This window comes from Cavia porcellus, unplaced genomic scaffold, assembly GCF_034190915.1.
Source record: "Cavia porcellus strain 051 isolate PalLab524CR breed Dunkin Hartley unplaced genomic scaffold, mCavPor4.1 scaffold_24, whole genome shotgun sequence".
Classification (NCBI taxonomy): Eukaryota; Metazoa; Chordata; class Mammalia; order Rodentia; family Caviidae; genus Cavia; species Cavia porcellus.
In genome coordinates this window covers 40,401,406-40,419,000 of record NW_026947507.1, presented here as the reverse complement: position 1 = coordinate 40,419,000, position 17,595 = coordinate 40,401,406, and the positions used below count along the sequence as shown (strand labels likewise).

Genomic DNA, 17,595 nt, shown 5'->3' with positions numbered 1-17,595 from the left:
CATTCACCAACATTTCATGCAGGGCCTGGCAGAGCATCAGGGTCCAGAGCTGTGCAGGGTCCAGAGATGGCAGAAGAGCAGCTCAGGTCTGTGCCCCCTGAACTCGCGCTGCCTCATGGAGCAGAAGGCCAGAAAGCTGGGAAGCTGGTTATTTCCAAACAACAGGCCAAGAGGGTATGGAGAGCACAGGCTCCGCCAGAGGCCCAGCCAGGAGGGTCACACAGGCCTCCTGAGAGCCACACTGAGAGACCAGGGAGGGGGGCTGACGAGGCGGGGTGCAGAAGCTGGCAGGCATTCTCAAAGCCACAGCATGACCCTTTCGGGCACCACTGTACCAACAGCCTCAAAACAGAAAAGCGGTGAAGGTCACTGCTCCGGAACAAGGCAGAGAAGAGGGCGACTCCTACAGCTTTCCTGCAGTGTCACCCACAGCAGACTCTAAGAGTTGCTGAAGGAATCTGTGGTCTTGTAGAACACAGTTTAAGGATCACTGATAAGAGTGGAAAAACCATGATTTGGGGTCAACCAGAGAGAATTAGCTTTGACTTTTTCTTATGTTATTACTATGTGTTTCTATATTTTGTAAAATAAAGGCAATGTTATCTAACCCTCAGGGCTATTCTGAGAGTTAAGTTAGAAAACATAGTCAAACTGCTTAGCACAGTGGCTGGCACAGGAGGCACAGTCACATATGGCAGCTGCTGACTGCTGCTAATGCTGGTGTTAGTCTGTTACTAGCAGCATTCACAGGGCTCTAAGCAAAACATACACATACAGACTCAAAGAGGGTCATACATTTAACCATAAAATGCAAAACTATAAACTTCCAGAGGGAACAAAATCTAGGTGATCCTGAATTTCACAGTGAGTTTTAGATAGAATACAAAAGTATAACCATAAAAGAAAAGAAGAAAAGTGGCAAGCTAAATTTCATGAAAACCGAAGAGAATGAAAAGTCTCAGATTGGGAGAAAACATCTGCAAAAATATATGTCTGACTTATATCTAAAACACACAAAGAACTCCTTAAACTTAATAAGAAAATAAAGTTACGAATAAGACAAATGATATGAGTAGACATCCGACTAAAGAGTCTACATGATGTGATCAGAATATATGGTGCTTCATTTTTTAAAAACTTTATTATAGGGAAAGACCTGTTTCCATGGGTCCCCCCGAAATTCCTCCTCCTTGGTCTGAACACACTTAACCCACCATCTTCCACTTTCTGAGGCAGCGCTGGAACACCCCTCCTGGGTCTTCCCAAGATGTGATAAAAACACGCAGAGTCCTGCTGCCATCCAACAGAGAGGCGGGCTGATAAAAACATCTCACCGTGTCCTCACTCCTCACTCACATCATTCGGGACCCCACGACTTCTGCCTCTTCTCCAAAGTCAGAATGACCACAGAAGCAGAATGTTTTGAACTGATTCAGGACACTGAGGCAGCCGTGATGACACAAAGGAAGACATTACTTTTCAATCACACCACGTACACAGATGGCAAATGAGTACTACACAAAAAGGTGCTCAATATACAGTGTTAGAGAATTTCAAATTAAAACAAGAGCTATCACTATACAACTATTAGAATGGCTAAAATATAACACAAAACACCAAATGCCATGAGGATGTGGAGCAATGGAAACTCTAACAGCTAGAGGGAATACAAAATGGCACAGCGACTTTGTTATGAGTTGAAAGTGTATTCCGCTTCTGGGAGAACATAGCAGACAAATAACAGCAGCCACGCAGGCTCTCTGCGATTACCAGCTTAGAATCCAGGAGCGGTGCCGTGTGAGGAATCCCACACGAGGGGAGATGTACCTTGCTGACCCAGGAACAAAGTAAGCTGAGAGAAACCAACTGGAAATGCAATCCTGATGCTATAGCAGGAACAGATAAAATCTCAGTGTGGAAGCTGGATCCCACACCATTGGAAGCCGTGATTTGAATTTCCTGCTGCCCATACTGCGTCCCAATCCGCATGGCAGGGAAAGAGGCGCACCAAAGCTCTGAGAGCAGAATCGGCCCAAACGGCTTTGAGTGCGGGACTGGCTCGACCTGCAGTGAGTGAAATGGGGACCCTTTCATAGACTAGGAGGCTCCAACAGAGGACATTCTGGGAACGGGCAGACTAACCGGAACACAGCCCTGCAGTGACTTTAGTCGCATATTCCCCTCTCAAGCGGGAGTGGTGGGGAGCGCTTGGCCTGGTGACGCCGCGGACCAAGATCCTGTAGGCTAGCCCAAAGCAGGTCCCTGTGCCTGGCGGTGCACCCTAGCAGTGAAACATTCAGTGGGTTGACCTGGAGGGGCAGGCCCAGCAGAGGCTGCCCAGGTCTGTGTCTCCCTAGTACACTGCAGTGGGCGGGAACGCTTAGCTGGCGGATTCAAACAAACTGCCACAGACAAAGAGAAAAAAAAAAAAAAAAAAAAAAAAAACTGAGCCTCCTACATACGCTTGTATGGAAGGAACAAAAAGTACGGGAAAAGGGAGCAACAACAAAGGCTCCTCAGTCCCCAATCCTGAGAACACTGATCCAGGAAAGGTAAAAGCAAAAGAGAATGAAGACAGAAAACATGCAATATCAGACACGGCATCTATAGATATAAAACACTCTCTCCAGAGCCTCATAGACGAGTTCAAAAATGAAGTATTTAATGAAATAAAGCAAGAAATAAGTAGAATAGTTAGAGAAATGCTAAGCACTGCCCAAGAAAAAACAGATGGTAGAATGGAAGAACAGAAAAAAAGGGGAGAATTATTGATGGAGAAAATAGAGAAAACATAGAATACGTGAAGCAGGTTCACAGAGATTACCAGGAAACTAAAAACTCTATTGAAAGCTGGCATAACAGCTTGAAAGAAACTAAGGACAGATTATCAGAACTGGAGGACAGATTTGTAAGGTGGGAACATGAAATGAAAAACTTCTTAAAAATAACAAGAAAACAAACAGCAATAATACAAAGGCTAGAAGATGACAAGAGGATCTATAACTTAAGAATTAAGAACATAAAAGAAGAAGTAGGGACTCAAACAAATGAACTACAAAAGCTATTCACAGAAATAATCCAGGAGAATTTCCCTAATTTAGCAAAAGGTAAAGATACTCTGATGTATGAGGCATACAGGACCTCAGCCACCTACAACCCAAACAGAGCTACACCCAGGCATATAATAATCAAAATTCCAGAAATCCAATATAAGAACAGAATATTAAAAGCCATCAGAGACAAGAAACAGATCACTTACAAGGGAACACCCATCAGAATTACAGCAGACTTCTTGGCACAAACCATCAAATCATGAAGAGCGTGGGGGGAAATAATTCAAGCTTTGAAACATAAGAACCTCCAGCCAAGATTGATATATCCTGCACAACTGTCCCTAGAAATTGATGGAAAAACAAGGTGCTTCCAGGATAAAGAGGAACTAGGGGAATTTGCAACCACCAATTCAACTCTACAGAGATTACTGCAGGATATTCTAAAAATGAAAAATACCAAGATTCCAGAAACAGTGGCAGAGCGGCCACAATGAATGGAGCAGAAAGTGAAATAAAGAGGACAAACTGACAACTAGTGACAGAAAAAAAGCTCAACAGAAATGAGGCAGAGAAGGATGCCAAATGAGGATGGTAGGAACAGCCATTTTGGAGAAAACAAGACATCATAATAGCTAGTGCTGACTTAATATCCTCTTGTTTTGAAGTCCCATCAAGCTTTTTTGTTCTTCTGTCTCCATCAGTTTTAACGTGTTGTATCTTATTGGATTTTATTATATGTGGTAATACAAACAAAAACTTTTATAGACAAGGAGATTATACAGAAACCATTGTTCATTTTCTGTTAGTTGATTCTAAATACCCTGTAATACTGTCATTCTCTTGAATGGTTTTACATTGTCTTGATATGTTTGATGCTACAGTATACGAAGTTATACCCAAAGATTTTAATGGAAGAGACACTATGGTAACTACTATTATGTCGAGATTATCTTGTGGTGAAACACTATTTTGCTTAAATGGCTATGTTTTGACTTGCACTGTTTTGTTGTTATGCCCTCTTTTTTATCTCAATCTCCTTTTTATTATCTACTTTTTCATTTTTATCCTTTTAATTAAGGGAAAAATAAAAAATAGCAGGATATATTATAGTAACCCACTTTGATTTCCTATTAACTTGATTTGAAATTCTGTATTGCTCTCACCATCTTGTTTTGACTGATTTTCCTCTATTCTGTTATGCTAGATAGTACCAAGTTTGAAAGTCTAGGCAACAACTATGAAGACAGTAAGATCCATTGTGATGCCCATTCTGGTTGACTATTATCTTCTTTTGAAGTCCTCTAACCCCAATGTTTTGGTTTTACTGATCTTATTCTTTACTGTTTTGTCCAATTTTATTATAACTGATGATATAGGCAATTCTTTTTAAGATAACAAGAGGCATTATGGTAACCATTGTTGATTACCTTGTATTTTGTTTTTACATTATGTATTATTTGACTGACTCTGTCCTAGTATGTCACATTTGGTTTTACTTTCTTCAAAAAAAAAAAAAGTAATAAGAACTGTGGGAGTAATAAAACCCAAAATGTGTAATTGTCATTGTACAAAAGAAAGGAAAAGAAAGTTCTCTAAAAGATATAACTGCATATATATTTAAGTGTATAAGATAGATAACCATATTACTGAGTTTTGTTGGATTATTGAACAAAACTGTTTGCAGTCTCACTGTTTGAAAGTCCCCTGTATATGCTTTAATTTTGTAACTTCAACAACTATTTCTAAGATGACAATATGCAATTAACTAGTGATTTCCTACTGTTTATTTTTTCTGCAATTCTGTATAACTTGTATCCTTTTTCTGTTTTTTTTTTTTTTTTCTTTTTTCTCCTTAAATAAAATAAAAAAAAAAAAGAAAGTGTATTCCTAAACCATACAACACCACACTCACACTCGTGGGTATTTACCCAAATAAACTGAAAATGTATGCAATTCACTAACCCTTCACAATAATGTTTACAGTTGCTTTGTTCCTAACTGCCAAACACTGGAAGTAATCAAGAATTTATGCTGCTAAGTGAAAGAAGCTAATTTGAAAAAGCTGTACATGATTTCAGCTCATGACATTCTGGAAAAGGCAAAACTAGGGAGGCATAAACATACTGAAGGATGTCAGGTTAGGTTTGGATCATGGAGAGGGATGTACAGAGTTTCAGGGCTGGACAGTAGTTTGTATGGTGCTATAGTGATGGATACACGACATTATACATCTGGCAAAACCCACAAAATGTACCAAAGAGTGACCCAGAGTGCAGATTAGCGGCTTTCGTCAATGGTAATGTAGCCGTGGAGATGTGATTCCACAGCAGAGTGCTTATCTAGCACGTGCAAGGTCCTGGGTTCAATCCTCAGCACTGGGGAAGGTGAGAAGTATATGGGAACCCTGTGTACACTCTGCTCATTTTTTCTGTCAACCTAAAACCACTCTATAAAAAACAAAGCACCAGCAGAGTAACAGCGAGAATAAATCCTGGAGGAGAGACTGGAAGCACACAGGGAATAACTGCATTTCTGCTGTTTTTATAAACCATCCTGGTGATGCTAAGATGGATGTGATGGTCAGAGTAGGAAATGACTGAAATAATCTAAAAAAGGATAAAGGCTAATTTTCCTGCCAGTGGTGGGAGGAACAGATGCTGAGTTTTTGGAAACTGAGTAGATGGTAGCACCAAGAACTAATGTGGGCTGGAAATTTGAAAAAGCAAATTTGCAGGTAGTTTTGGCTTTGTTACTCTCAGGACTCTAAAGCAGTCAAAGGACAGATGTCTTCCAGGCAAGCTGACAGGAATCTGAGGTTCAGGGACAGGTCAGGGCTGTGAGTCGGCACACAGCTAAGACATGGATCATCCCGGGGACAAAGGGCAGGCACACTTTGGGTCCTGAGCTCAGGGCCTGTTATCCTTTAAACACATGGTATGCAATCTTCTCTCCCTCCTCACACTCCCAAACAACCTTATCAACCTCAAAAGCCAGGTACATCATTTAAACCCAGAGTGCCTTTGCCATAAATACCTGAAGAATAAACCAGACGAGAGAATAAAACCACAAAAGGACTGGGACACACTCAACGCTGAATCCTTTGCCTGCTGTTCATTAAATCATGAAGTGTTCCCTTAGCAACCACAAAGCCTCTTTCTTATCGCATGACCAGGAAATTTGTGCAAGATGGAGGCGCTGATGGAAAGTTCGAAATGACCTAATTGCCCATTCCTGAAAAACAAGATGTCTGCACAAAAAGCAAACACCTTGCAAAGTTACACCCAGGCCTGGTAAAAACCCCCAGTCTAGCTCACCCCCACATCCCTGCACATGAAGAAAAGCCCACCCCTTTCTTCACTAGTAGGGCAGCATGATTTTTCTTTCTCTACATCAGCACTGTGCCCCCACCCCTTGAGGTACCCTCTCCCAAATCAACTTCCTCCCCTGTGCTTTTTTTTAGCCCCTGGCCTGGTCTCATTGCTATTGCCACCAGCCGGAGGATTCTGTGTTTGGTATCACAGCTCTACTCAAACATCCAAGTAGGAAAGCACAGTCCAAACACAGTGGGCTTAAGGAATATGCAAACATCCACTGTTAGAGGTAAGCAGGAGGGACTCCCTAAAAGCAAAGGTCAGGAATGATCAGAGCCAGCAGGAGGATTGGAGAAGGTGATATGGAAGCCAGATGTATGGGTCAGATTGAAAGGCTTGACCCTGCCAGCCATGGCAGTGAGCCCACATTTAATGCTTACACCCAAAAATTCAAGAGGTGTCTATGAAACATGTCATTGAGGGATGTGGAATGGATGCTAAAGAAATCTCCAAGAGTTAAGTGTCACTGAGGGGGATGATGGAGAGAGGGAGATGAGGGGAGAATAGGGTTATTAGTTCTTAATAAGATAAAACACAACAAACAAAAGGACAAGCATACAGTGTACCATTAAGCTTAGAGTCTTCTTTGAAAGACTCTAAGCTTAATGGTACACTGTATGTAGAGTCTTCTTTGGAAGACTCTAAGCTTAATGGCACACTGTATGTAGAAGCTTTACAATTTAATTATCCAGAAATGTAATATGATCAAGAACACATAGAACACCGAGAAGCCATTACAGAACTAACATATCCTGATGCAAACAGCGGACTCAGCGTGTAAGCTCACATTGGGGACACAGAACCTGACCCCTGGGACATTTGAAAAACGTCAGGGCCCTGGCATTTTTCCCTTTGTGTCTCTCACACTCCTCTTTGTTTTCCTACAGGTTTTACCCTAATTTAGACCCTTCTCATGAAGATTAGATCAACAGAGTCTAAGAGGGTCTTTCTGTTTCAAACCACCCTGCATACTGTCTTAGGATTTTATTTTTAAAATTTTTCACATGTCTTCATAGACGCTGGCAGTCCACAATGACTACATTCCTCGTTGGGAGCTGGCACAGAAGCATAACATGTCTCAATTCTCTCTACCCCTTCCCCACGCCTTTCTCTGAAACCTCTGTTCTCCATTACCTAACCTCGCTGTTGCACATTTAAGCTCTTTTATGAGCTGATCCAAAACTAACGTCCTCTGCTTTCCTAAGAGAGCCATCAACGGCTGTCCTGGGGCACTCACTGGCCCTGTACATAGCACGCTCCTTGCGTCACTCCTCTGTCTGCGCCTTGGTGCCCTGTACTCTCGCTCCCAGGCCCCCTGTAGCTTGCTCCTCTCTACTTATCTAAGCACTGCTTAAAGGGCGAGCCAGCATCATGCCTTCTGGGACTTCCTGAGGTGCAAGGACACTTTTGTCCTCTGAAATCCCATGGCGTCCCTACTGCCAATCATTTCAGTTACCATATACAGAACACTATGCACCATTAAACCACCCCTTAACAGTACTTTTTATAAGTACCAGTGATAGCTTAAGAAAGCCAGTAACATTTATCATATGTGATAGTCACCAAGCCTTGATCTTCATGTCGAAAGGTACCAAAACCTCCTCTGTTTCTTTCAGTACAACTAACTGGTTTCCTCACTCTGCCTTTTGAACATTCTGCACACACGTGATACATGGGCTTGAGTCCTAAGCCCCCGCCTCCCCCACTGCACCCACAGCCCATGAGTCAAATCACTCACCCCACTGGCAGTTCTGATGGGCTTTGCCTTTAACTTGGGGACCAAGACCTTCCGATACTGCGGAGGGACTGCAGCAATGATATCCACCAGGCGGGGCTGTGCTGAAAGGCCGTATTTGGCAGCTGTCTTGGTTTTCACCCTGCAAGTAAAGCATCGAGCATCACCATATTTCAGGTACCAGCTACCAACGGGATGACATGTGAATGATACCATCTCCTGTCTCTCCTGCCTGTTCACCAGATGACAACCAGTAGCAGTAAGGTCTATCAATATCAAAAAAAAAACAGGACAAAAGGACAAAAATGCATAACTGACTTCCTCTTCTCACACTTAAGTACCGGCAAGAAAACCAGAAAACTACAGAGGACAGACCTGGGTGATGATATAGAGTGGGTCTGGTTAAAACAGCGCACAGCTTTTCAGCCTCTGGATGACCAAGATGTGGGACCAGGCCATTCTCCATGGGAGGCTGCCCTGCCCACGGCAGGCTGTTTAATGGCACCTGTGGCCTTCTTGACCTCTCTCCACTAGCATCCTGTCGTAACAATCAAAAATATCTCTAGGCATTGCCTGAGGGTGAAAGTACCCTGGTTAAGAACTACTTTCTTAAAATATTACATGCATAAAAACAGAGCAGAAAGCATATGAATACTCTTTAATAATTATGAAGCAAATATTTCTGTATACTTCTTCTTGACTGTAACTCTAACCCTAGAAGTAACCTTAACCCTGACTAATGCTTCCTTTGATTTTCCCTACAACTGTACCAGTTTATTTTTCTCTGTGACTGTTAGCTAAATTCTAACAGTCATTCTGTCTTCTAACTATGAGGGCTGGGGATTTAGTTCAGCGGCATAAGCGCCTGCCTTGCAAGCAGGCAGTCGTGAGTTTGATCCCCGGTACCAATTTAAAAAAAAAAAAAAAAAAATCTAACTATAATCCATCTTGAAACAGCTGTGGAGTGCTTGAATTTTCAACAATATTAATGATTACCTAAGATGTACAAAAGACTCCCTATGCTCTTGGCATGTTTGAACGAGGAAGGCACAGTCCTTTCGTGTTCCATATTGAACAACTCCTACTCACACACAAGCACAATGAAGGCTTCCAGAGATCAGAGTGGGCTCAGTGGGTCCTGGGAAAAGTCAAGTCAAACGGGCCCTGGAGAAAGGGAGCCCTCAGAGAGGCAGCGCAGCTGCAGAGGTGACACTAAGCTTACGTGAAGATGCAAACTTAGAAGACACAGCCTCGACAGGAAACTGGATACTTTCAGTGTAGAGAAACAGAAGTTTAAAAAGTAGGAAAAGCACATTAAAGCCAGCCCAAGAGGTCTTACAAATGAAGGTATGTGAGCAGGGACTAGTTTTAAAAGTGTCAGCTTTAATGCTCTCAATTAAGAGAAGGGCAAAAATGGTAGGAAATAGAAATTTTAAATAGAAATTAAACATTTTTCTAATTAAGAATGCAACTGGGGGTATAGCTCAGTGGCATAGCACAAGGCAGGCCTGGCAAGGTCCTAAGTTCGATTCCCAGCACACACACCACCACCACCACCACCACCACCACCACCCCCCCCCCCCGCAAAAAAAGGGATGCAACCAACAAAAAAAGAACAAAAACTGCAAAAGACATGGTAGAAAGATTGACAGAACACAACTTCAGAGCCATAAAAGGGTATTTATTCCCTTAGCAAATGATTCCTAAACGCAGTGCTTCAGGAAAAATGCCAAATACTGCAGCATCTCAATTAATGGAGAATAGAATCTAAGCAAAGGTCTCACATATAGTGATTAGATGACCTCGATGTAAGGAGAATCCTTTCATTAGGGCTGATCTGTAAGAGAGTGAATGATACACTGTTTAAAAAAACAGACACAAACATGCAGAACCACTTGCATTTGAAGGTACAGCAAAGACCACGGTGAACACGATGATGGAGAGGAAGAGGACAAGCATGTCAAAGGGCTTCTCAAGGAAAGAGATACTGGATTAGATCAATGGCCCCAAAGGGAGAGTTGTCATGAAAAAGAGTTACTGCTTCCACCAAGGGAAGAGGAATAGGACATGAAGAAGGACGTAGTGCAGGAGACAAGAACGCGGGCTCTGGAGACAAAGGACCTAATTCTACATCCAGGCTCTGGCAATTACCATTTACCCCTGAACAAATTCAGCTTCTCTATGTCTTAAAATACCCTTCTGTCAAACAAAGTAGCCCTACGTGTACTTCATACAGTTTCTAAGAGGATTAATTAAGCTATTGCATACAATGCATTAATAATAGTGCCCAGAATATAATAGGGGCCCAATAAACATTAAGAGGGTAGTAGTATTATTAGGTTATTGTCAGGCAATTGTGTCACAGTGAAGCAAGTGACAGGGCAGGAAGAAAGCTGGTAAAAAATAAAACACAGCACAAAGAGTAGTATTAAATTATTTCCTAAAACATATCTACTAGCTAAGAAGGAAATTGCCCTCCTTTTATAGATTTACTTACTTATTGAGATCGATGTCTTTCCCCTGTTCGTGGGCTTCAATCAGTTGTTTAATAACATCTCCTATAGTCAGCATCATTAGCTCAGCAGGGCTGAGATCTCCTGGAATGATAACATTCAACTATCAAAAATCAGGAAGACTGAGATTTCCTGAACAGACATTATTCAACAAAACTGAAGTCACATTCTTCAGGAAAGATGTAAAGATCTTACTTAGTAGCAGTTTTCATTCCAAAATCATTTTCCAAATATCCTGAATGTGTAGCTCAAGTTCGGAAGACACAAAATTTATTAGTTACAATCTGATCACAACTTTAAAACAAGCCTGGTGTGTTAGTCCCTTTTCCATCTCGGAAACACAAGTCTCATGCCTACAACTTAGAGGGGAGGTTTATTAAGTTTTCAGCCCATGATCAGAGGGCTTCAAGGTAGAAACAGGACAGCAGAGAGGCATAGCAGAAGAAAGGGTGCTTAACCCATTGCATTCAGGAAGCAGAGATAGAAGGGAGGAACCAAAGGGAGACAGATCCCTGCTGGTCACAGCCCTGGTGACTCACCTCTGACCAGGCCTCACTCCCTAACAGCACTGTCAGCTATAAACAAACCAATGGATTGATCCACTGATGACCATGGTGCCTAACACCTGGTTTTACCTATATGTAGGAAACAGTCCCATTAGAAGTACAGAATACAAGAAATATTAGATATGAAAAAGAATATTGCAGTGACACACGAGATGAAAAGAATCTGCCTGCACACTGAAATACCAAAGTAACACCTCCTTTTTATCTCCAGATTAGTAATTACTAATTCTTGCATACTTTAGAATTCCCAGAGAACATTTAGATTCCTCAGTTCAACAGATCCTCAGAACAGAGCGAAGCAGACAGACAGGAATATCTGCCTATTACATAAAAAGCTGTAGGCTAGCAGCATGGGGGCTTTCAGGAAGTTTGCCCCTTGCCTTCAGAGAAAGCTGGTGAGCATAATGAAGCCATCATACATAAATACTGATGAGAAAGTGCTGGTAACTATGGAGCCCATTCACTTAATTTTACTTGCAACCTCATAAGAACCCTGTAGCTAGGCACTGTTATCCCACTTTATTGATGCAAAAAATGAGGTAAAGGCAAGTTAAAACACTCTAAAAAGCACAGTTAAGACTCAAATCCAGATCTTTTCCCCGTAACTTTTATGCTTTTTTCACTGCAGCACGCTGCCTCTAATTTAGAGTCAAGGCTCACACAACACACACTAACTTGGGAGAAAAAAAATCACAAAAGTCTATAATTAAAAGCTCAGTGCTTTCCAAACCACATACCTCAGCACTTAGGAATTCTACAAAGGTGCCTCAGGGGCCAGGTAGCAGAGGTAAGAGGTTGCAGTGCTGGGGACAGAGGAAAGGGGGGAGGGGTGTGTCTCTCCCATTATAACCATAACAGTTCTTTCATTTGGTTATGCACCAAGATTCTATATAAGAATTTATTTCGAGGCTAAAAGCAGGTTCAGCTGGTAAAAACAGATTAAGGTTTGAAAACTGCTTGTGTTAAATAGAAGAGTAAACTGGTAAGAAAAAGCTTCCTGGAAAAAATGGCAAAGGAATCTTAAAAGAAAGGCAGAAGCACACAGAAGCAATCCTGAAGAAATAATATCAGATATAAACACTGTTGATCATTGTGCAAAGGGGCACTGCCTAACTAGAATACAGGCTGCCTGACAGGATTCAGTAACCAGACAGCACAGAGCACACCTGCCACAAGGGAAAGGCATTTAAATGGAATGCAGTAAGCAGTGGAGAATTATATATTCTCAATTTTAGAAATAAAAACGTGACTGCCACATTTAAAGCGAGGTTAGCAGTACAAGGAAGGTGAAAGGGATTCATATCATCTGGGTGCTACGCAAAATGCTCTTGAAAGGCAACGTTAAAAAGCCATGAGACTTCAAAAAAAAAAAAAAATTAAACATGACAGGTTAGTCCCAACCTCTACGATTGAGTCACTGAGTGAAAATCAGTGACATCTGAGTGTCCATTTCCTTGTCTGTGAAACTGATATACAAAACAAACTTTGCAATACCAGTGGAAGAATCAACTCAAATAATACATATGGAAGCCAAAATACCAGTCAAATATTAGTTACTGATGGAAGTAAGGAGACAGTAGCAAGAAGGCAGAGAAGTCAGCTATTTCAAGAGGTAAGTTTTAAGAACGAGACTTGGTGACAGATGAAGCCAAAAGAGTAAGGCTGTCTGACAGAGCAAGCGAGAGATAATGCTATCAACTTAGGGGATGCAGAGTCTGATGGACAAAACAGATGACATGTGGAGCTGCTGCTTGAGAGAGAAATAGCGGTTCATGTTAAGAGGCACAGTGACGAGGACACATTTCCTTCCACGTTTGGGGTCACAAAATACAGTCTAACCAACCAGTTGCATACATTCAAAATATAATTTTAGGGTGGGAAAGTTACTTAACTCGGAATCTTCCCCCTCTTCATGTATAAGGTGGAGATGACAATCACTTCAGAATGACTGGTAAAGGTTTCATAAATAGTATCAATTATTGTGATAATCATCAGCATTGTTAGCTCAATAGCTCAACCAAACGTAGTAAGAAAACAACTTGTGAGAAAACACTTAAGATGTAACTGCATCCCGCTGGAAAATTAGAATGAACTGATCTATGCTGAGGACCAATACATGCGTGCACGATTGCTCCATGGAACCTCAGGACTTTTCATGTTTTAACTGAAGGGTTTAGGAGAAAATCACAAATACGTCAAATGTGTCTCGAAGAGTCTAAGAAAGCGTTCAATCCACCAGCCGCGTTAACTCCACAGAGAGCACACCCTGGAATAAAGCTGATCCGGCCGTTTATGCAAATCAAGGGACTGACAAAGAGGAAAAGAGTAAGGGTAGACTGGTATTTAACGCATAATGCATAAAACAAGAGGGCGAAGGACTGACACAGGCAGAACGATAGCCCCAGGCGTCGGGGCAACCGAATCCGGGAGCAGATTCCGCTGCAGAAGCGCGGGTCCGTACCCGCCCACTGCAGCGACCACCCTCCTCCCTTTTTACCCTCGCTCTCCCGTTCTGCACCTTTCCGCTTCTGCCTCATTTCAGCACCGTCGGAGCGGACGCCACCACGATACTGAAGCTCATACACGAGAAAATCGACAGCCACAAAGCAACTCCGGCCTGTCGTAAAACGGCGGCCACTGTACCGTAAAGCTGGTTTGCCTGGCCACGCCCCCCGGAGGCGCTCCCCGGCGGAAGGAGGCGGGGTGGGAGACGCTGCGGCAGGGAAGCCTAAGTGGCGGCGTTGGGGCGCGCGGGGTGAACTGGGCCCTGGGCCAAATACATCACTTCCGGGGAGGATAGGCGGGAGCTGGAGTGCGGAGACCGTGATGGGAGGAATTTGTATTCAGAGGCTGGAGGAGATTATGCGGGTTAGGAGCAGGTTATGGGCCAGGTTCTGTGAATGATGGACAAGGGCTGATCGCAAAATATGGTGAATAGTCAAATTTTAAATAATATTTACTACAAGCCGGTAATGATGGCGCACACTTGTAATTTCAGCACTGGGGAGGCTGAGGTAGGAGGATCATAGTGAGTTCGAGACCAGCCTGGGCTTACAAAGTGAGTTTAAGGCCAACCTGAACTGCACAGTGAGACCCTGTCTCAAAAAGACAACAACAAGAAAACTACAGTGAATGGCGTTGCTACAAATCTCCTCCCCTATCAAAATGGTCCCCCTGCGTTAGGGCCTGCGGATCCCATCTTCTTGTGGTTTTCTGAAGCAGTTCTAGAAGTCTTCTTTCGTGAATATCTTTACCAGGTGTGCTTTAAAACTTATGTTGAATGCTGCTGTCAGCCACCATCCCGCGGAAAGGCAGGCTGGTAAGGACGTAACAGTGTGTTCTCATCCACCCTGTTCACTGGATGGGGCGTCAGGGACTGCTTCGAAGACAAAGTGACCATGAAAGATAAACATTTTCGGTGAACACAGAATACTGAGGCAACCACGAATCAAGACTCATGAAAAAGGACTTCCAAAACTGCTTCGGAGAGTAGCAGGAACAATGGGTAAATGTGGTTGATGTGAGAACATTTTGAGGGATACTGATGGCCATGTGTCTTTTGCTGTAGTAAATTATTAAAAACTAAATTCATTGTATTTTTTTAAATCACGGTGTATGAGCCAGCTTAACCATTATGAAAATGATGGATGTCTCTCTGGAGAAACTTTGTAGTTTGGAGACAAGACTTGGAATGTCTTTTGGAAGTCCATTCATGTCCATGGATCAGAGCGAGATTCAGAATCCTTCTTAGTAATAATGATGGAAACAGGTGCCATCTCCAATTCTTTCCTTTCCTTCTAGAATTAAGACAATTCCAGGTCTTTGACCCCACTACTGTTGAAAAAAAAAATCAAAGCGAATGGAAGACTCTTACACTAGTGGGACCAAGTCCAAATCACTGAAGAACCAGCTTTGAGTACAGTTTAAATATAGTTTACAAGCAGGAAGTACAAGGCATTACATGATTGGTTACATAGGTTGAATTAAGTCATATATTGTCAAGAAAACTATATTTGCTCAAAAGGAATTGTTTATCATAACATAGGAACATCCTTGCGATGAGGAGAGAGCAAGCAGAGTTGAAAAGTATCTTTGACTGAGTTACTTCCAATGTCCTTGAAGCCAGTTAGAGACAACATATATTTTCTTAAGTAAGGGAAAATAAACTGAAAATAGATTGGCTCAGTGCATTATCAGAAGAAAAGCAGACCCAGATGGTCAAGGCTGACTGAATTCAGCAGGGTGTTTATGTCACAGGCATCTGGAGCATAGGCAGAGGCTGTTATTGGATTTGAACTTGCTATAACATGTCTGTGTTTGTTTTTCTATAACTGTGCCTTTACTTATTGTATAACTGTGCCCTTATACACTGAAACTGCTCTGGTGAAGCTTTGTGACATCCTATCCTGTTAAATTCATTGACATATATTGTCCTTACAGTCATTCTACTACTAATGAACGTAGATTATCTTTCTTGAAAATACTTGAAATTTCTTGAAAATACTTTATTATGGGTCCCTGTACTCTAATTATTCTACTCTTCTCAGTCCCTGTGGATTCAAGAATACTGGTATTGCGGAGTGGTCACTCCATCTTGTCTCTCCCAAGATGATCCACAGAGTACCACCTCTCCATCCCAGATTCAGGTAACCCGATCCCCACTGCTCCTTTGTTTGACAGTATGTTAGATTTGGATGTCTGTTTTACATTTCGAACTTAATATGTCTAAAACAGGTATCTATTTTGCCTCCAAATCTTCTCTTTCCAGCATTTTTATCTAAAGGTACCATCATAAACCTCAGCACAGAGAGAGAAAGACAGACACACAGAGAGAGAGATTGATTAGTGGGTAGTAAAATTGTAATTTTAAATAGGTATTACAGTAGGCCTTTTAGAGAATCTGAGGAATGTGGCATTTGAACCTCTACTCCTTAGGGAGATTATTACTGGAGAGTGTATTTCAGGCAGAGGGGACAGTTTTGCAAAGGTCCTAGAATGAGAGGACACCTGCTGTATTCATGTAAGAAGGCCAATGTCACTGGACCAGGGAGTGAGACCAAGTACAGAGTAGAGGTCAGAGAAATGACAGAGTGGCAGTAAAGGACCATGTAGCTCATATGAGACCATAAGTCATTAAGAAGCTTGGGCTTTTACTCTGAGATAGGAGTCATTGGAGTTGTTTTGTTTTGTTTTGGTTTGGTTTTTATCTCTCTCTCTCTTTCTGTCTCTTGTATCATTTACTGGGATTAGAGCAGTGCCAATCCAGTCAGTGGGCTGATCCAGCAAGCACCCACCCTTAATCCTAGCCCCCTCAGTCCCAGAATTGTACCACAAATTAATCACACATTCTAGATTCAACCACCTTCAAAAAAAAGCCCCATTTAAAACTACATGAGGCTTTAGGGAGACATCCAGTCACAAACCAGAATATTCCACCCCTGATCCCCCAAAGACTCATGTATGTTTCTTTCATCTCCAAGAGTTGACAAAGTCCTAACAGTTTCAGCATTGCTGAAATGCCCAAGTCCAAAGTCTCCTCTTAGATTTAAGTCAAACTTTTAGCTGTGAGCCCTTGCACAAAGGAAAACAGAGTTAAACACTTCCAGCATTCAATGGTATGAGATAGAGGTTTCCATTCCAAAACGGGAATACAAAGGAATGGAACCAAAATAAGTCCCAAGTCCAGCAGGGCACATGAAGTCCTGTAGTTCCAACGCACCATGTGAGGCAGTCTGTGGCAAGGTGTGAACTCCAAAGGGTTTGAGTGGCTGCACCCCTGTGGCACTTCTGGTGGTGGCAACTCCCATGGCTTCTCTCTGTGGCTGGCACTGCTCCCTCCTTACAAATTTCTTCAGAGGATCTACGTTCCTGGCTTTTCCAGACTTCTGGGGTCTCCACTTCACCTTTGGCTTCACATTCACAGCTTCACACGCTGCCCTCTCAGGAGCACACTGCCTGGCGCTGTTGGAGTTTTTAACAGAGAAATGCTATGCTCTGACTTAAAGGTGTGTCTGTTTACTGACTGGAGAATAGACTTTGGGAGCAGCGGAGCAGTAGAAGCAGGGAAACCACTTAGGCAGCCGTTAGCATACACTTACTGGTAAGTCCTAAGCTCTGATGCACATTAGAAACACCTGGAGAACAGTGAGATTCTCATAAAATCAGACCATCAAGGCGTAGGAAGCAGTCAGTGGTTTTAGAATCCTTGGGCAAACCTTGGGGAACTATGGAATGAGATGAGAGATGACTGAGACCCCAATCGAAGTAGAAAAGCAGTGGAAATGGCTGGAGGGATTCAGACAATATATGCTAATGACTTCAATATCAAGTGTGAGAACAAAGATTTTGAACCAGTGG

General features: G+C 42.4%; 1 protein-coding gene across 2 annotated transcripts in view; it reads right to left on the bottom strand.

Moving 5' to 3' along the window:
- The window catches only part of Elp3 (elongator acetyltransferase complex subunit 3), a 72,803-nt gene extending 58,890 nt beyond the window's left edge, over positions 1-13,913 (bottom strand). The window contains exons 1-3 of one of the 2 annotated variants that reach the window (XM_003479376.5): positions 13,757-13,913; positions 10,657-10,756; positions 8,163-8,301 (exon numbers count right to left, since the gene is read on the bottom strand). In XM_003479376.5, the coding sequence (XP_003479424.1) occupies positions 8,163-8,301; positions 10,657-10,756; positions 13,757-13,775 (258 nt within the window). In that variant the 5' untranslated portion in view covers positions 13,776-13,913. Of the gene's footprint in view, positions 1-8,162; positions 8,302-10,656; positions 10,757-13,735 lie in introns of both variants that reach the window. The other variant, XM_063234924.1, reaches the window with a different exon arrangement.
- Between the last annotated feature and the right edge of the window lie 3,682 nt (positions 13,914-17,595).